This window comes from Carettochelys insculpta, chromosome 9, assembly GCF_033958435.1.
Source record: "Carettochelys insculpta isolate YL-2023 chromosome 9, ASM3395843v1, whole genome shotgun sequence".
Classification (NCBI taxonomy): Eukaryota; Metazoa; Chordata; order Testudines; family Carettochelyidae; genus Carettochelys; species Carettochelys insculpta.
This window is the reverse complement of record NC_134145.1, coordinates 61,445,950-61,466,570: the sequence shown is the minus strand read 5'-3', so window position 1 is coordinate 61,466,570 and position 20,621 is coordinate 61,445,950. Positions and strand designations below refer to the sequence as shown.

General features: G+C 40.4%; 1 protein-coding gene across 3 annotated transcripts in view; it reads right to left on the bottom strand.

Moving 5' to 3' along the window:
• Positions 1-20,621, bottom strand: part of SOAT1 (sterol O-acyltransferase 1) — a 45,821-nt gene that overhangs the window by 5,150 nt on the left and 20,050 nt on the right. For 2 of the 3 annotated variants that reach the window (XM_075003216.1, XM_075003217.1), the window contains exons 4-15: positions 15,140-15,288; positions 14,993-15,052; positions 13,806-13,913; positions 11,443-11,725; positions 8,959-9,037; positions 7,841-7,922; positions 6,724-6,769; positions 4,231-4,360; positions 3,610-3,707; positions 2,875-2,973; positions 1,822-1,957; positions 266-411 (exon numbers count right to left, since the gene is read on the bottom strand). In XM_075003216.1, the coding sequence (XP_074859317.1) occupies positions 266-411; positions 1,822-1,957; positions 2,875-2,973; positions 3,610-3,707; positions 4,231-4,360; positions 6,724-6,769; positions 7,841-7,922; positions 8,959-9,037; positions 11,443-11,725; positions 13,806-13,913; positions 14,993-15,052; positions 15,140-15,288 (1,416 nt within the window). The remainder of the gene's footprint in view (positions 1-265; positions 412-1,821; positions 1,958-2,874; positions 2,974-3,609; positions 3,708-4,230; positions 4,361-6,723; positions 6,770-7,840; positions 7,923-8,958; positions 9,038-11,442; positions 11,726-13,805; positions 13,914-14,992; positions 15,053-15,139; positions 15,289-20,621) is intronic. The other variant, XM_075003218.1, reaches the window with a different exon arrangement.

The window sequence follows — 20,621 nt, the reverse complement described above, 5'->3', positions numbered from 1 at the left end:
ACAGGTATGTAATCATTTAATTTGCTACTGTGCCATACCAGAAGTTTAAAAACAGTAGGAATGAAACAAACCAACTTCTTCACATCAGTCCTCATTCTCCAGATTATGCCATATCAGTTCATTCCTACTCTCCTGTCCCACAATTTCTCACCCTTCTCCTCATATGGCAGACTCACATAAACCTCTTGTTCTTTACCCAAGACACATGTCTCTTCTCATTAACTTTACACTTAGTTTACTCCAGAATCAAAGATTATTCACTCACATTTTTCAAGGGGCAATACTGATGTGCATACCACTCGTGGCTGTAGAGACAAATGATGACACCTTGGCCCAGAAAGAGAGAGGTCCACATGATCACATTCCAAATGGGCCCTTTCCGACGGTCATTAAGAATGAAGTTGAAAATCACTGGAAGAAGAAGCAAAATCATCAAGATGCATTATTTGAGACACCCAGAAGCTCAGGGTTTCACACACATCAAGAGCCATTGAGTCCTTTAGTTTCCACTACATTAGTTTTATCATTGGTCTGCTTCCTCTGTTTTCATTGTATTGATTGCACCTTATGGGAAATGTCTGTACAGCACAGGAAAACATGCTCGTGATCCTCTTTCACAAGTGCTATGTATCATAGTGGCAGGTTTGTCTCCTACAAGGCTGACAGGAAGGTGGCCCACAAACATCCATCAGGCAGCCTCAGCTCAGAACTGGAATGGTATGTATGCTACAGCACAGGAATGAAGGCTGCTGGAAGAGCGAGGAGTGGGAGGCAGCCGTGTACAGTATCCATCTGCACTATACCTGCTCCATAAAAAGCACCACTCAGAGTAAATATGTTCACACTCATGGACCCACAAAGAGAGCCAGAGGAAGAGGGAAGATATCCTCCTCCAATTCAATGCTAGTAAGCTACACCTATGCAGCTCAGTCGCTGCAGCAAGATAAAACTGAGCAACTACTCTCTCATACTACGTCTTTAAATATAAAAATATTGGGTACTTGGCAGAACCATGGGAACTCCTTGAGAGGCTGGCTAAAGGGGAAGTTTTATTTTCATAGGAATATGTAAGGTAAACCTTTAGATACACACTACTTGGTTGTGCGTCTCAGGTTAATGCAACTACTGCCCCTGACAGGAGCAGGAAACCTAGAGTCAGGCTGCCATCCCTGACAGGAGAGGGGAAACCTGCTCCTGTCAGGGGTGGCAGTGAGAGTCAGACAAGCTGTGGGGAGACAGGAACCAAGCGACAGCCTGATTCCCGGCTGCCTTGGCTGGTGAGATCTGGGGTCAGTTTCCCAGGTCCTACAAGCAGTGGGGAGCCAAAAACTAGGCTGCCACTTGGCTCCTGTCTCCCTGCAGCTTGTGGGACCCAGGAAACTGACCAGCACATGGCTGATCAGTTTCCCAGGTCGTGCAAGTGAAGGGGAGTGGGAAACCAAGCTGTCCCCTGGTTCCCAGCTCCATGCTACTCTGGGAGCAGCAGCCTGGTTCCAAGCTCCTGCAAACTCACGTGAAAATCTGAGTTAACCCAGGAGTTGCAGGAACACAACTCCACATAACTTGAGGGCTTACTGTATATGGCTAGTGGCATAGCAATACAACTTCTCCCACTCTTGTATTCCTTGCCCCCTTATGAGAACACAGAAGTAAAAATCTTCAAAGGGATTTTTTGGAGGCACACGTTTGCAGGATTTGGTTCTCCAGCTGGAATTCTTCTACAGAAAATATTTCCGCACGTGTTTCAAGACCAACTAGCCTAATCACCATTTTAGTTTCTGGGCTTTGCTACAGCTGTATACTTTATTCCTGGTGACTTACTTCCAAAGCACATGAACAGGCAGAAGAGGACTGGATAGAAATAACCAAAGCAGACTCCCAGGATATATTCATGTACAGCAGCTGACACAGCAAAGACAGACAGCATAGCTGCAGCTCTGAACTTCTTTCCGAAGAACTGATGAGAAGAGGAGAGGAAGAGGGATATCATATACAGAGCTGGTAAGTAAACTGTTCTGTGGTACTTTATTCCTTTTTACATTAGTGGTTCATATATTTAACTCAATTTTAATTGACTAGTTTAGGTTCATTACATCTCTGTGAACCGAAACACTATTAGGGTCAGTTTTTACCTTTCATTAAAGCATTAGGATTAGAGCCCAGCCCTGCACTTTATGCATATGAGCAGGCCAGTGAACTCAAAAAGGTACTGCTCACATGCCTAAGTGGTTTCCCATACCGGGGCACAGAATCTGGTCATTCAGAGTCCTGAATGCATCATGCAGCCATGTTTCACCATCAGGTTACTGATCTGTCTATAATTAAATTTGCAACTTAAGTCTCCCCTACCACCCAGGAGAGAAAGCTTGGTGATGTCCCCCTCAAAAGAGCAGTGATCAGTTTGTCAGTCACTGATGTGGTAACAGAGTCAAAACAAAAAAGCAAAGACTTTTTGCATCAGGACAACAATAGGATCTATAAAAATGGCACAGAATTATGGAGAAGCTTGTTCTGGACATTTATTTGTTCAAAGCAATTTACAAAGTTCTAACATGGATTCCTTTGCTACACTACTATACTAATTCACATTTCACTATGTTTTCCTCCTTTGTCATGCTCTTCAAGGATTTCTGCATAATTGCAGAAATAACCCTGCTTGATGAAAAATATTGCAGAGTGCTTCCCCACATCAGTGCCCTTCCAAAGTCAATAAGGACTCTGGCACTGTGAACTACTTTATTTTTTCCAAGAGAAATGGTGTAAGCCCTCCTTTTACACCCTCCCCCTTACTTTTTTACTTTTTTTTTTTTAAATAAAAGATGCCTTAGTGTTTCAAAGATAGGAGAGAGAGGCCCAAGTCTACTTGCTGCTCACCCACAAGAAATCCCTGTAAGCGTAGTAATACAGCCAGTCATGTACTACCACGTTCCATGTTCGGTAATAGTTTGCATATGATGTAGAGTTCCACCAATCCTGAAACACAGTTAAAAAGAAGGAGGGCACATACTTGGAGTTAGTGACAGTGTCTTCATGAACTCGTTTGTTAAAAGTTAACTTTGCAAATGTTTCAGAGACTAGTTAATTCAAGCCACACAATTTATCATCCCACTTAATTTAACAAGTTGCACTGCATGATTTTGAAGGTGATGGTATTTATTGCATCTTTATCTTTCACGCGTATGATAGTTACCACAGTAACAGAGTTCTCCAGAACCACAGTGATAAAAGGAGGGGACCTGTAAGCGATTGTAATGCTAATGAAAAGACAATGATAGCTCTGGTGACTGTTGACTCTCAGAATAAGTAATACAGGGATTGGCAGGCCAGCTTCCTCCACAGTGCTCCACTAGGAGCACTAACTCAATCCTGAGCTAAAGGGACTTTGAAGAAGATACTTCCTCTATAATGAGCATCAATACCATTTCTGCTGCTAAGATGTCTCATGCAGCAGAATTTCTAAAGTTTTCTTCCTGCCCTATTTTATTAGAAGGGGCAATTCTAGGAACTTCATAAAACTAAAATAATTTCATATTGGGTTCATAAAGATAGTACCCCTAGGAAAACACAGCAGCAGCATCAAGCAACATTGCAGAAGAAAGACCTTGTTACCTTGTAGAACATTCTGTCTGCAAAGCGCAGCATCTCAGCAAATGCATTAAGCCAGCAGTGAAGGAATGCAAAAAAGATCAAGAACAGAATGAGAACACCTGGGAATACAGAACAAAAAGAAAACAGATTCATGTCAAAGTATCTGTTAATATTCTCATCTGTGACCAAGGATACGTGAAATAGAACAAATCAAATCGTATTTGCTGCAACCAGGTTTAACAGAAGGAACCAGATTTTGTGTTGAAATCTATCTATATTTTAAAGGTTCTACCATAACCACACAGTACACAAAGGCTGCTCTGTAGTGCAGACTGTTGTCAAATAAGCCAGAATTAGAATTTGAAGTTCTGTTTGACTCTCATGCCTTCGGTTATTATATCTCATTGCTGAACCCGCACAGAGAAGATCCCATCTTAGTTAAGACAAGAACAGCAAGTTATCCTTTTAGTTGTCACAGGACAAGCGTACTGCAGGTCAGCCATGCCAGCTGTCGTCACTAACTGCTGCCCCCTGTGAAGAAACACCCATCTCACATAAATCCTGGGGGAAGGAATTTGGCACTCCATTTTACTAGCTTTGGTGGAAAATAGATGAAGGTTTTAACAGCCACCCAAGTCTCACCTGGTAGTATGGAATTAAAAATGCAGAGGACCAGCCCTCGCAGATTGAAGGGTTCCTGACTTATGTTCCGAAATGGAGGGATGCAGAGTCGCACAAAGATGTAGTAAGCATAAAAAAGTGAACCAATCACCTGTAGCATAAAAAAAATTAATGCAAATGTAACATCTGTAACTTAACTGTATAGGAGAGAGAGATGGCTCCACCCCCAACTTCCCACAACTCTCAAACTTTTTGGATTAGACACAACATGCAATTGTATTTCATTAAACCCCTGCAACATTGTTTGTTTTAAGTGCACATCAGAGCACTGTTCCCAAATAGGTGGGATGGGAGCATTAATGCACTGTTGCTGTTCCACCAGAGTAGCTTTATAAGATTTCTCTAAGTTGACCTATTAAATACAGTTGTGAGCAGTTCTAATATAGTGCTAGAAGATGGAGCTGAGTAGTTTTATGCTGATGTCCAAAACACAGGTGAGAAAACTCACAATTTGGACCTAACCAAGACACAGTGTTCTGAGCACACATTAGATACTGTAGTAAGAGTTTATGTTCTATGCACATTTTATAATCTTCATTTCTCTTCCATCTGACAAGATTTACAAACAGCCCAAGATATTCAAGAAGCTGTTTTTGGTTTATGCCTACTCAAAGTTTTAAGATAGGAAATTTCCATCAGTGACTGAATGAGCACCCTGATATGTTTTATAATTGCCCTTTCAGCTCAACTAAGCCCCTCTATAATGCAAATATCTTGCTGTAATGTACATATTTTGCCACCCCTTTCCTTCCATAGCATGAACAGCCTAGGTAAGAGGGAGCTAGGCCCTCTTTGTTAGTGCCATTTAAAAGGCAAAGAATGATTTCTTGTGAAATGGCAGAACTCCAGGTGGTGCCACACTGAGGCTCCAATAAAACCTGACCTGGAAGTCTGAGTTACAGAAAGAAATGATGGGAAAAAAAAGTGCTCAGGGAAGCACCCAGGGCAAAGAAAGCAGTTTCTTATCATTGCTCCTGCAAATACACACAGGCTGCTTACAAAAATCTTGATCAATACTTGACTTAGAGAAGAAGTGACATCAGAATACTGAAGGTGAAAGTGTCCTCTGCACCAATTTCAGTTGTACTAATTAACTAAGGTTATTTACTTTGACAAAGGTATGACCATTAAAATGATCAAACAAGCAGCAAAAGCTTAGTGTTCAGATAAGCACCAAAAGCCTGACAAACTATCAAGACCTGCAATCTTCCCAACAGGCCTGAGATCTCCAAAGTTATACCAACACTTGTGTTTGCATGGGGCACTGAAGAGTATGCAAAACTTTTTCCAAAAAGGGTGTGGGTCAAAACTAAGGCAAAGTTTCAGATCAGTTGTGTTTGCAAGATATTAGCCTGTCTCTATTACCAATATACTGTGGATATAAATGCACTGTATATCAATATCAAAACAAAAAAGCAGCCAAGTAGCACTTTGAAGACTAACAAAATAACTTATTAGGTGAGCTTTTGTGGGACAGACCCACTTCAGACCACAGCTACACCAGAACAGACTCAATATTTAAGGCACAAAGAGCCAAATAGTAATCAAGGTTGACCAATCAGAAAAAAATTATCAGAGAGGAGGGAGAAGGGGTACTCCCACCTCTCCCTTTCTGCCCCTCTGCTCTCTGATTTGCTCACCTTGATTATTTTTTTTCTGATTTTTGCCTTAAATATCGAGTCTTTTTTGGTATGGCTATGGTCTGAAGAAGTGGGTCTGTCCCACAAATACTCACCTAATAAATAATTTTGTTAGTCTTTCAAATGCTACTTGACTGCTTTTTTGTTTTGATAGTATATAGACTAGCACGGCTTTCTCTCTGTATATCAATATAAAAGCCAAGGGTCATGAATCAAAGCTAGGGAAACAAAATCAGTCCCTAAATGGAATTTATACAAAATTTTGTCAGAGGGTAGATAAAATATGGAGTCTACTTAGTGAAGGAAGCAAACAGTATAAAATGTTTTTTCTTGAAAAGGAACGAGATGAGTATCTGACTAAATATTTTGGGGTACAAATATTAACATAATTGCAGGGATTAGAAACAGCTCATCTTTTCCTTCACTAGCAGGACTCCTGTATTTTTCAAGTACAACTCATTGCCAAATACAACAAAGCAGCAGAAACGTAGCAGTTTAAAGACTAACAAAATGAATTATTTGGTGATGAGCTTTCGTGGGATGGACCCACTTCATCAGATCAAACTTGACTGATCTGATGAAGTGGGTCCGTCCCACGAAAGCTCATCACCAAATAATTCATTTTGTTAGACTGCTACATTTCTGCTGCTTTGTTTTGCTGCAGTACAGACTAACGTGGCTACCTCTGTTACTATTTGTTGCTGAATAACTCACAGTAAGCAGAAGTCTCAAGCAGTAAGTGACCTGCAATTCTACATAATTCCCAGACTATCAGAGGGGCATGTGTTATGATCAAAAACTAAACTAGACTCACCTGGGCAAACTTTGTAGCTACGTAACCCCATCTTATTGAGGGATTCCTACAGAGAGAAAAACACAATGTTACATCTAACAAATGCCTCCTCTAAGGCAGCCAGAATCTCACCCACTACAACTGTATTCTGTAACCATCCCAACCCTTGAGCACAGAACCCCTTTGCTGAAATCAGAGGTTTAGTCTGTGGATCACATGGCTCCTTCCTTATTGCCACTGCATTGAATCAGCTAAACATACTACTTTTTATGTAAGAAATTGACGTAGTTGCCTTGAACATTTTATGCTAACGTTCACATAAGGAGATAGTGTGAATAGGAGGAGAGTTGGTCTACTAGACTGAGGTGTGCAAAGTGGTGGGTGCGTGAAATCTCTTACAGGGGGAGGGGGAGCAAAACGACTGCTGGGTTTCAGGCTCAACCATCTAATTGACAATGTTGAAATAATGTTACGATTTTTATGTATGTGTATTCACGTACTGATTAAGTCTTTACATTCTACATACTTGTTTTCTTACACATGCCAAAAGAGTTTCTTTTCATGTGAGCATAATTGAAATTTCTGGTCAGTTTGGATTACAGGTTGGGCAGCCCCTGCTAATTACAGGGACGAAAAGTAGGACCCAATGTAAAAGATTTGCTCACTCCTGTATTAGACAGACAGTTCCACTAAAATGGGGCCCCATACTGTGAAAGTTTGAGAACTCCTGGGCCAAGTGAATTGGAGACATACTTTTTGTTTCCCCTAAAATCCAAGAGATGGAGATGCCTAACAACTCCATATTATGGAAGATACTCAAAATTAGGCAATATTTAAGGCTTAAGACTTCTTTCTAAAAGGACACTGAGCATCTGGTTTTTTTTAACTTTGATTTAATTCTTGGCAATTTTTCAGAAACATTTCTAAATTACCAAGAGAGTGGTTAGCAGAGGAGAAGTCTGAGTCTAATCACTGATGTACTATTTCTAACCCTCTCAGTAGCTTGCCATACAACTTGCAGAAACTCACCTTATCGCTCAGTCTCAGTAAAGTGGGGGTACTTCCCACTTCCAAGACGATAAACATTAGCTCAGGGTTTCTGAATGCTACATAAGGATATCAGTATTATTCTCATTACCTGGGATAGTTGTCCCTGTAGATGAGAGTTGGAGCAAAAAGGAAATACAAATACTGAGTAACGTGGGGAGCTGGAATGGTGCCTGAAACAGCAAAGAAACATTTGGTAGTGAAGCATTTAACATATTGATGGCTCTATGCTTCCCACACCAACCTTTCTGCATACTTAACCTACGCCTCCTCACTAACCATCACCTGTTGAATAGTAACAGAGAGATAGCTGTGCTAGTCTATATACTATCAAAACAAAAAAGCAGTCCAGTAGCACTTTAAAGACTTACAAAATAATTTAGTGGGTGATGAGCTTTCATGGGTCTGTTAGTCTTTAAAGTGCTACGGGACTGTTTTTTTGTTTTGATAGCCATCACCTGGAAGACTTTACTAAAGGAGGCAGAAGCTTTAGATTGCCCAAAAGACAGAGGTAAACATCAGCAGGAATTCTGCTTGGGACATGTAGTTCAGAGAAACCAGTGCAGCCACTCAGTGCAGAAAGGTTGTTAAATTGGCAGTTATTATACACGGTAGTATTCCTAGATGAGTTACTGCCAATGTGTAACTCCAGGTCAGAATGTCTCACTCCTGCTTCCGGGCTCTTTTATTCTAGATCTACACTACTGCGCAGTTCTAGACGGGTTTCCACCCTCTTAAGAGTCTGTCTTTTGGACTGAAGCATTACACAAAATCCCCACTACCATATTTTGTGGATGTCCAGCTGGTAGCAAGACCACTAGAGTCCTAAAAGCAAGTGGAGGACACCCACACCCACAACACATGTTCTCTTGGCCAACTTATTCTCCCTAAAACAAGTTTCAATTCTACTTCTTTGTACTCAGTCACCTGGGTGGAATTCACTTTTATACAGAGGACCACCATAGAGCCCACACGCTTCTCCAGCCACATCAAAGACCACTTATACCAGAGTATAAGTGCTGAACAGAAGCCATGGGCTAACCATATGAATTTCACAGTCTTGGGGGAATACTGTAATTGTTGCATTTGAAGACATAGCAAAATTCCCCCAGGACTAAATTCACCCCTGGAGAAAAAGGACAAATCAGGGAGCAAAGAGTAAAACAACTTATCCACAAAGGTCAAGTGGAAACAGGGTAAGTTACTCACTTGACTTCTCCTTGACTGAAGACAGAACCCGAGGAACGTTCTCCCTAATGAATGAATAAGCCTTCATAATCAGACGAACCTGTAAAACAAGGGAGTTGAAAATCCCATTTACCACAGTTCAACTTCCTCAGCCTCCCCGCCCCAGGTGGTCAGTGATACATCTGGATAATGCTTTCAGGCCACATCTACACAGCAGCCACCGTCGACACAGAAACCTCGGCAGTACCTTGGTCAATGGATAGTGTCTACAAACCAAAGCCAATCGAAAGAGCAAGCCACTCCGACAGAGAACGGCCAGACTGCCCTGCCCTCTCTCAACAGAATGGCTGACCAGAAGCTCTGCGAACAGCTGAGTTTTGGCAACAAATTCTTGACAGGGAGCTTTAACCATGCAGACACTCAGTTTTGTTTGACAAAAGCCCAGTTTTGTCAACAGAAGCTGTCCATGTAGATGCAGCCTCAGTGTACGTTTCTTTTCACCCGATCCTTGTTTAAAAAGGTGCGTGCTGTTCCCCCTACAGGTTCACCTCTGAAATGCCAAGGCTGTATCTAGACTGCAGGGAACTGTCAGTAAATCATACACAAATCGCACCACATATTTTCATATCTTTTGCTGACAGTTCTCTTGGGAGAGGCTTTTCCAAATGTTTGCCTATCCACAAGGGGCCAAATGTCAGAAAAAATTCCTCTGTCGAGACATCCCTTCTTCCTCATGGAACGAGGTGTACAGGGACATCGAGAGAACTCTTCAGACAGATCTCTTCCAGAAGATCTGCAGTCTGGACATGTGCTCTGTCGACAAAACTTCAGCTGACACAAGTTTTGTCAACAAAAGCCTGCAGTCTAGACATAGCCTAAGATTACTACAGACAGCTCGTGTGCTGATAAATAGCAGTAGCTGCTACCTTTCTGCCTTCCCTCCCTCCCCTCACCCACATTATATTGTAATTTAGCTGGAAATTATAGAGAGCCCCAGTCCAATGACAGTACACAGAAACCAATAAAACATTAAAATTGGGTTAATCAAACAACATCTAGACTGAAGCAATGAATCGCATTATCCCATTACTCCAGCCAGTCTCCATACTGAAATTATTGTTGTTAATCTGGAATGAGCATATGGCTCATTTTTAAAGTGATAAACAAAAATACCACTTAGGAGTTGAAGTAAGATTGCACCAGCACAAGCTCTACACCTGCTGTTCAATTCACTTTTTTTGCCTCATTGGGGGCCCACTCAGTAACACAATTTTCTCTCAATAAATGCTAACTTCTTGGCAGTTAATGCACCTCAAACTTGGCTCCCTGAGAGCTGGTGACTCCTGTTTCAAACTTACCTCCTAAGATCTGTTTCTAGTTTAGGAAACAGGTGCAAATCTCTTCTTTGTAATTAATACACATGACAAAGAAGGATCTTAAATTCTCTCTCAGGCCAGCACAACATTTTTAGTGGGCATTTAGAGTTACAGTTCTGGCTTTTATCAAAAGGAGTCAAATTTTTAGCTTACTCTACCTCAAGTTAGCTCTCTCCAAATGGAGCAGTGCAGTTATCTTCCTGCATGGGATACAACTAAAAGACTGTGACATAGCACAGAATAGAGCATCACTTAAGCTACACATGCAACTTTTCCTGTATTAAGTCATTTGCTGTTTAGATCAATATGGCCATATATTTTATATACCACAGATCTTAGACAAGGAAGTAGGTAGTCTATTTAAATGCACAAAGCACACAAAACTACTTGAATTTAGAACTACAGTATTAAAAGTTAGAAACACCATGAAGATGAATGGCTAGTTTAGATGGAGACTATTCAAAATCTCTCCTTCCTGTAAGGGTGCCATGAAATATATTCATAGGCAGAGCAACAAGGAAAACGAGCATGAGGTTGCAAGACGAGCCAAAATTAAAGCTTTAGCAATCACAGATTTGTTTTGTCCCCCAATGAGGCAAAAAAAGTGAACTGAACAGCAGGTGTAGAACTCATGTGCTGGTGCCATCTTGCTTCAACTCCTAAGTGGTATTTTTGTTTATCACTTAAAAATGGAGCCATATGCTCTATTCTAGATTAACAACAAAACTAATTTACAGATAGGGGTTAAATGGCCTTAAATTTTTACTTTTATTCCAAAAGCAGCCAGTACCGGGAACTGGCAATATTACAAGTATTTCTACTTCTCCTTTGCTTTTAGTAGTCACACAGATACACTTTACCAACAAAACTGATTACACTTAAAAATACAGATGCAACAGTATCATATTAACAGACGCTCAATTTGATTAATCCACAAAGGGTACAGAAATGGTGCCAAGCATAAGAAAGTCTAGGCTACAAATGCTGCTGTCTCACACACGCAGTCAGGCACCACTTAAAACATTTTGAAGGAAGGGAGGTTCAGCAAGTTTTTTCCAGACACAATTTTCACTCTGGCATGCAAAGTCATTTATTGTCCTCTCTCTAAAGTCAGTATGCAGGGACCCACCTGTTCAAGTATTACAATGAATCGAGAGGCTGGAGGCAGAGCACATGATACAGCAACATAAGTTGGCCCAAGCCCAAGCCCAATGGTTTGGAAGAGCATGAAGACCATCCCAAAGAAGAAGGAGCGGATTTTCCGGTGGGAGGAACAGCCGTGGCCTTGGGCCCACTGAAGGAATAGGCCATAGGGTATAATGAACGTGGACAGAAACATGCAGAGCCATGTGGAAATGACAACAGGAAACTTGCCAAAAGCGAAGACCAAAAGATCAAATTCGAGCACCAGCCTAAAAGAAACACAGATATGAGACAAAGCCTGGTTAGGGGCACATGGTATCTTCTGTCTCTTCATTAACTCTTACAACCCAGTCCTACAGTAATCACAGAACGTGACATTAGCAGACAACAGCTGGTTGGTGACCTCACTTCAGTTTCTAAAAGAATGAGTGCACTGTTCAAAATGAAACCAGACTCACTCTTGTTGGCAACATTGAGGTCTGATTTAACCAACACATACAAGTCATACAGGCTTCCATGAGATTTAAATGCATGTTTTAAGGAAGAACATGATTAAGTTTTTTGCTGAACAGGGATGAGTTTAAGTACACATTTAACAGTAAAGTATGCATGTTCTCAAATACTTTAAGATCAGTATCAGATTGAGACCTGGAGACAGAACTTTTCTCACTTCCTAGTAAATATCTCCTTCACATTCTGAAGGGATCCTTGCTAAAAGTGAGAGACGCATCTATTGATATCTCCATGGCTTACTTGTTCTGTGGATAAACAAGATTTCAAGTCAGAGGTCCCTCTGGCATTTTTCACAACCATTCAGAGCCAGATTTTAGGCACCTCAAGATACAGACAGACACCTAGTGGAGATTTTCAAATAACCTTGGATTTTAATAGTAACTGAAAACCTAGGTGCTTTTGAAAATCCCACTAGATACCGAAGAATCTAAGAAAAAAAAAACAAAAAAAAATCTAGCATTGTCTAATTTTTTTTTTAAAACAATGTGGAATTCAGTTACAAGTAGGTTTCCTACAGAACATGACTGGTTATCTTTTGAAGAAATAGTTCAAATGTGCACATGTGAATATTGTTAACGGTCCTTCACTTTCCCCCCCATTGTTCTATAGTCTAAAGACATTTTAGAAATCTAACTCTTCTACAATAAAGGAGCCTTCATGCTATAGATTTAAAATTCTGCTGGCTCAGGATGGCCTGTGAGGTGTGTGTATGTATGTTTACCACAAGCACACAAAAGCTTAAAATGTATTCATTCCCATCCAGATTCACATTAGGATTACAAAACTGCACCCGGAGACACTACCTGACTTATTTGGGAAGACTAATATTTTTTTCATAATAATATCCCAGCTTTTTTCTTTTTATTTATTTTTTTAAACTACCTGTTCCTTTGTATGAAAAGCATGTCTCCAATGTAGAGCCAACCAATTCTCTCTCTGCTGCCCATATCATATTGAGTCAAAAATAAAGCTAAAGCTTCCATTTGGAAGTAGAGGTTGCTGCCAATTCACATTCATATGGAACTGTATGTGCCAGCCCTGAGAGATAAAAAGCCCATCAAGTCATATCATAACTGGTGCTAATACATGAAAAACAAAGTTGTCTTATCAGTAAGATAAACATGTAGTTCAACTGGAAATCTACAGGGACAGCTGCCAAAAACAACTACAATTTAAGCAATAAGAGAGTCAACATGTCAGAGGAAGACTGTCTCTCTCAAGCATGTTCAGAACTGGCTAAAAGTATCTAAGGCACAGTCACAACTGAGTGTTTCAAGATCTTCAAGTTTGTTTTAGAAGAACTTAACTTACATCTATTTAGCAACAGTACAGTCTATTTCTGCAGGACAGAAGACTGTTGAAGAAACTGACCTTTTTCCAAAGAGGTCTATGCTGTCCTTTTCACCTGAAATAAATTAAGAACCACTACCTGTCTCATAATTTTGGTTGCTCAGAGAACAAAAAGTAAACACAGCTTCCTTTCATTATGCTGAGTTATCAAGAACCACATGCCTGTTATGTACATGGATATGTTATACATGTACCCAAAGACTACGATATGGGCCCAAAGAATACGCACCCAAAGAATATGAGCCACAGTGAGGTTTTTTTTTTGTCACATTGCTGCATCCCTTTTGTGACTACACCGGCTGCCTAGAACGAAAATTTTAGCACCATTTTACTGCTTGTAGAGTCTATTTGTAAGTGTTATTGCTTTGTCCAAACACTATACTGGGAGTAGGAATTCCTCTGATTTGTAACTTTACCACTATTTTAAAACAAAAAAAAGATCAATTTTCAATGTGTAAGTGCTTCCCTTGCAACATGTTTTCTTACCTTCCTTCATCAATATAGTCTACAACAAGCGTGCTGAGAATGAAGAGGATGAGGAGAGCAATGAACATGTGGTAAATTGTCCGGATGTGGTTCACTTCAAACAGCTCACTGTGGAAGGGACCCAAGTAAAGAGCAATACCATTAGCACACACACAAATATCACACTCTGCCTACTGTACTTTATTTTGCCATGAGAAACCTGCCCCAACAGGTACAACATAATTAGGAAACAAGAGATCTGGATTATAGTTCTGACTTGCAACAGGACAAAGTCACCGCTCCATGTCTCACCTCCTATTTGTAAAAGGATGACAGACAACTAGCTCACTGTATCAGAGATACCCATGTTAGTCCGTATCCGCAAAAACGACGAGAAGTCCCACGGCACCTTACAGACTAAGATATATTGGAGCATAAGCTTTTGTACACAAAGACCCACTTTGACAGATGCAGTTCTCACTGGGGTGTTGTATGAAAGAGTCAATACTTGTAGTAAGCATTCCATATAGCACTGCCAACTGAGTATCTCAAAGTTCATTCTTTGTAGCTGGGGTAAATCAGTGTTGTTTTTTCTTTGTTTTACACACACACACACACACACACACACACACACACACACACAGAGAATTAAATCACAAGATTAAATGACTTGCGTAAGAATTCAAAGAGACTATCAGCATTCAACAACTGAGACAGGCCCATTAAAAGCAACTAATGCAAGCCATAAACAGTTCGCCAGAAAGGAATTCAGATTTGGGGATCCAGTAAGTGTTGTGCTGAGGTAGCCCTCCAGCAAGGCAACAGCTGTTTCTAATGCAGCCCACTACCTTTCTAGCAAATGTGGACAAGGCAACATGGGAAAAGGTTTTCAGAACCTACTCCACTGGGGGCAGGCAGCATAGTAACCTACACTGCTTTGTAGATTCAGAGAACTATATTATCTTTTCCCTAAACACAGAAGATACAACAAATACCCCCTTTTTTTTTTTTTGAAGATACAAGACTCCAGGGATATCTGCAACTTGTGATGATATCTGGTTGAAAAAAATATTTAACAGGAACTGGACATAGAAAGGGCAAACTCAATTATAATAAAGTAGATGTCCCAAAATAAAGATATTTGAGGGTGACCAAGTGAGGCACTTTTAGCCAGCATGCTTTAGAAACAAGACCAGTTAAATACTCACTCCAACAGGGACTTCCTAGCAACAAAGACTTTTCCATGTTCAGGAGGTGCTCTTAAGCCCCTGTGACGAGGGAAAAGAATATTAATGACAAAAGTTGCAAATATGGAAGGTTGCAGGAAACTTAACCCCATCCATGGGCCAGCTTACTTGGTTTTGTGCAGGTCTTTCTCTGAGTAGGTAGCTGGGAAGGTGGATGTTGCTGTGGAGGATTCCAGAAGTGCAGACTTTGCTATCAAACTGTTCACGAATTCTGTGAAGTGACTGTCCACCTCTTTCATGAACGCTGGCTTCAACTGCTGACAAAGTAGAAACACCAAGAAATTTTTAAAAACCTTCAAAAGGTGTTTTCACGTGGCATTAGCATCACCAAAAAAAGATTCTTATTAAAATAAGGATAGCCATACAAAAAGGGTCAGACCAAAGGTCCATCCAGCCCAGTATCCTGTCTGCCAACAGTAGCCAGTATCAGGGGCCCCAGAGGAAGTGGGCCAAACAGGTAGCAAATCAAGAGCCTTTGCTGAGGGACCTTGTCAAAGGCTTTCTGGAAATCCAAGTACACTGTATGTATTGGATCCCCCTTATCCACATGTTTGTTGGCCTCTTCAAAGAGCTCTAATAGATTAGTAAGACATCGTTTCCCTTTACACAAACCATGTTGAGTTTTGCCCCACAAATTATGTTCTTCTAAGTGTCTGACAATTTTATTCTTTACTATGCATAATTAGATTACATATGGGGTTATTTAAATGCGGTACTTAGGAGTACAGCTTAGTACAGAAATTTTAGAAAATGTCAACAGGAACTACCTCCCCTGTCAACTCCACCTCTAAACTCTCTCCTGTTTGCAATCATCCTGTTCACAAGCTCTTCAGTATGTTTGAAAGTTCTTAATTTTTACTTTTATGCCTTGATGAAATGCTACCATGAATCATGCTAACCAAAGACAAACCTAGGGAAGGTCAGAGGCTTAGTGAGCCAATCCACAAAGGGCTTTGAATAATGATTTTTCGCGTGTTCTTTGATACAATGGACAATAAAGGAAAGCTATCAATATTCTGGTGGTAACATTTCAAAAAAGGGGAAAGTAAGAATTAGGGTTGTAACCAAGTAAGTTAAACATAACCTCCTATCCGTGGACACAACGTTCACACAATGTTACGTCCCATATTTAAACACAAGAATGTTAGAATGGGTACACATGATGTAACACTAGAGTGCCCATGTTGTACTATGCCTTTTGCTTCCAAGGTTTATGTTTAACCACGTATGTGTTTTATGAAGGTAAGAGAGAGAATCACACACTGATTTCTCATATAGCCAAATAGCCCCAGCTAGTCTTCAAAATGTTATGCCCTCCCAAAGGGATTTTATGCTGTAATTTTTTTTTACATTCTCAATTATGTCAATGGTAGCTGAAGGAAATTTTGCTTAAAAGCTTTCCAAAAAAAAACAAAAAAGCCAAGTTTCAGCTTCAAAAACATGACTTTCCAGAATGTAAGACACACTTGAAAGTGGTATTATAACTGAAGTCCTTTCTTGTCTATATTATGATTTTCATATTACATTTCCTTGCTGCACACTATTTTCTAGCTTGTAACAAACTAGGGAAAATAGCATAAAAGCACTCCACAGTTTGAAGATTGTGCTGACACAAGGGAAGAATCCACATTATTTGCTAGGGAGTTTCAATAATAAATTTCAGACAACCTATGTAACTTCAGACTGACTGCATAAGTCAACTACTTCTGCTTAGGAGGTGCTAGGTTGACAGTTCTAGATAGTGAAGTGCTCTTCTCACCCAAAGAGGAAATATAGCAGAAGCAGTGGTAGTGAAAGTTTTGTACAGGGAGCCTGAGATTCAAACAAAAGCATAAAACATTAGCCCCAGGAAGATTAAAGTTAATTCTTCTTGAAGTTTCCGATATGAGAAGCAGACTGCAAAAAGATACAGCACCTCATTGAGCTATACCACCTGGGCATCGGGCATCTGAATATAGTTAGTTTATGCCTTAAAATGCCAGCCTGGCAGGGTGCAAAGATGGTGACAGCGAACTAAGACAACAATGGTGTTCCATCCCAGAATTTGTCCAGAAACTAATAAATATTACAAAGATTAAACTTCTGCAGCATAAGAGATGAGCATTTCTGGACAAGTGAGTTTCAAAAATGGAGAGTTTTAAATTCAATCATGTGTGTCCTACAATGAGTCAGTCCATTTTGGGGTGATGCCAAAAAGGATCAGACAAGATAAGTTCTCATACAGGAATATTTCTAGGTATTATTTGATGTCCATTTTGTTATTTTCTATAAGGCTACTTCTATACTCGCATTCCTCTTTTGAAAGACCAATGCAAATGAGGGAAATTGAAAATGCAAATGAGGCACAGATTTACCTCTTTTTGGAAGAGGGATTCTTTCAAAAAGGGAAAAAAAAACTAGTCTACTAGACGGTGTCTTATTGAAAATAAAACCCTGTCTTTGAAAGAACTCTTATTCCTTAATAAGGCATTTATTTTGAAAAAGAAATGCAAGCCTCATTGGAATAGGTACCTGATAATCATTCCACTAACATTCGTTTTAAAAATTCTTCTTTAAGCTTATTTTCCCTTTCTAAGATACAATTAAATATTTTGTAGTGAATTTCAGTGTCACAACTGGGACTTTTGAGAGTTGCAGCATTTACCCAAGACATTACCACATGATCTCTGGGAAAGAAAGTGGAGTAACCAACCTTCTATTGCAGCCCACCTTAGAAATCAGTTAAGTGTCATAACTATACTTTCTTTGCTTCTTCGTGGTGTATAATGAAATCCTGAGAGTTCCTGTTTACCTTTCTTGGTGCAGGAATACAAAGAAGTGACAAGGGAAGACCAAAGGATTCTTAGGAGCAGCTAAACAACTAACTGTTAAAAGCCTATACGCATTTGCATCTTACACAGATATTTTCACTCATTCATTTTTCCAGGTGTTTTTAAAAAAAGTCATGACCAATTCACATACCCTCTCCCCTCCCATCCCAAATGGCTCATGATTCATTCTTGTTCCTTATGATACCAAAATGTTATTAGATTTCCAGTCATCCATAGTTTCCAAGATGACAGATTTGATAAGGCATGAAATACTATTGTAAAAAGCAGTAAATTTTTTTACACCCTACAGCAGAGAAGAGGTACACATTTTCTTCCTTTTTGGGGCCATCTTTACCAAAGTAACACATCTATGGAGATGCACTCCTAGAAACTAGTAATGGGAAATAAAAAAAGAAAAGAAAAATCATTTAATTTAGGTGAACATTAAGCTTAATATAAATTCAGTTGTGAAAGAGTTAAGAAGTGATCGTATGAAAACAAAGACGATCTAGTCTTAAAAAAAAAGTCAACTTGAAAGACAGGTGTGCATGTTTCTTGAAGAGGGGATGAGCCTCTGTAGCCAGACATGAACCCCCCATTTGGCCTTTTCTTCTTCTCCCCCCCGACCTGGGAGAGACAGAAATAAGCAGGGGAGACAGGTAGCCTTTGATGTCCTGCGAACGCAGGTGTGCTGTCTCGCCCAGCCTCTCTACTATACACAAAAACCAGACAGTGAATGGGCTAGCTAATGGCCGCCCTTCTGGCTGATCTCGGTAATTGACACGCCTTGATCACTTCCCCAGGAAGAACGGGGAACCCCCGCCCATCACCTCCAAAGGTGCCCAACTGTCCACAATTCACAGGTGCGAATTGAGCCTTGTACCTTCCCTGGGAAACCTGGGGTTCAAACATCTTCCTCCCAATTGGCCACTTGAGACCAGGAAGAAGCGTACGTGACAAAAAGAGTATAAAGGGGCTTGGCAAACCACCCCCCCGCTTTGAGTTTTCAATCACCTACACCTGCTGGCCAGGTCTGGAATTAACTCCCGAAACTGGGGACGCCTGGTTCGTATCTACTTCTTCCCGAGGGAGTGACAGAAACATTCTGGGTCACACTGGATCTAGGAGGCAGGGGTAAGAATTACACCTGTATCACACTTCTTTCCTACAGGAATTGAGGGAAAGACTCTAGTTCCACCAGGTCTAAGGCAGGGGTGAAAAATCACACCTGCAACTTGCCTTTCTTGTGTACACATTACTTGTATTAGTTTAAGCTAGCTAGTTTGTCTAAAACTTTTCTAAAGTTAAATTGTGTTGTTTCCCCTTTAAAAACTGCAGGTACTAGCTGTTTTGGGCTATAAACTGCTAAAAACCATTAGCCTGTCATTCAAACCGCAGGAAGCCCTCACCTTATCTTTAAAAGCTCGTTTTCCCCTTTGATCTATTAGAACACTGCGATCCTCCACTATCTTTTACCTAGAACTGTAGAAAATCATTATCTTGCCTATCAGACCACACGGGGTCCTTACCTTACCTCAATTGGCAAGCTGGGGTCAGCAATTAACTTCTGTAAACATTAGTAACCACGAAAAAAATCATAATCCTGTCACTCACTTGGCAGCCATCTTGGTTTCATTCATAAATTGAGCAGTCAGTTTAAAACCCCCTTTTACACGCGGCAGCCGCTTCTGTTGTAAAATCGCTGCCAGCGGTTTCCTATTAACTGTTAGTAAAGTTATAAACAAAAATTCACAATTGTGGTACTTTAATCACTTGTCTTAATTAAATTGTTTCCATCTTTGTATAAATAAAAAGTAACTGTTAAAGCCTCTCTAAGTGTAATTTTCCTCTTGCTGCTGTACCCGAACTAGACACAAACCAAAGAACCCAGCCTGCCCTGGCTGCTTAGAGTAGCATCACCCCCTTTGCCCCACCAGACCTTTAGCTGGCACCTGGGCATCGGCTCACAGCCTCCTACTTGCCACTCCCACGAAAGATCTTTCCACTGCTCTTCTCAAAACAAATTGCAATGGTTAATATTTAGATTATAAAAACTATCTGTTCACCAGCCATCAAGGGAGCAAATAAGTTTCTCCAGCACTTTGAGATAGTAACTCCAAGTTTCTTTCTGTCCTTAGAAATTGCTTCCATTCATTCCCTAAAGAGCTTTTTTTTTTTAAAAAATAATATGCAAGCAAAGGATGTCTGGATTCATCCTTTTAGAAGCAGAATTTCCACAGCTACAGGAAGTGCAAATAGCCCTTTCCAAATTTCAGCAAGTTAAAATACACTAGTATCAGAAGGGTAGCTGTGCTAGTCTGTATCTGCCATAACAGCCAGAAGTCCTGTGGCACCTTATATACTAACAGATTTTTTTTTGGAACAAACTTTCATGAGCATCTGATGAAGTGGTTCTCTGACCACAAAAGCTTATGCTCCAAAAGAAAAACACCGCACACTGCGAGTCTATAAGGTGCCACAGGATTTGTTGTTTTTAAAATATGCTATATCTCCTCCTCTGTTCCCCAAGGAGCAAGGGATGAGGGACAAGGAAGGAATCCATATGAGGGTTTCAAAAGTCAAATGAAGTTTACCCTGACACTGTGCCAGACAGGTGTCAGCTCTCCAAAGGCAGAATGTATTATGGCACCACTCTTCATTCCCCAAAGACTACCCTCTGACATGTTTCCCAGACATCTCCCATACTCTTACAAGATCCATTAGTGTCACTACTGACAAAGAAAGGAGAAGCCTCAGTAGAAGGTCTTGCAATAGCTATT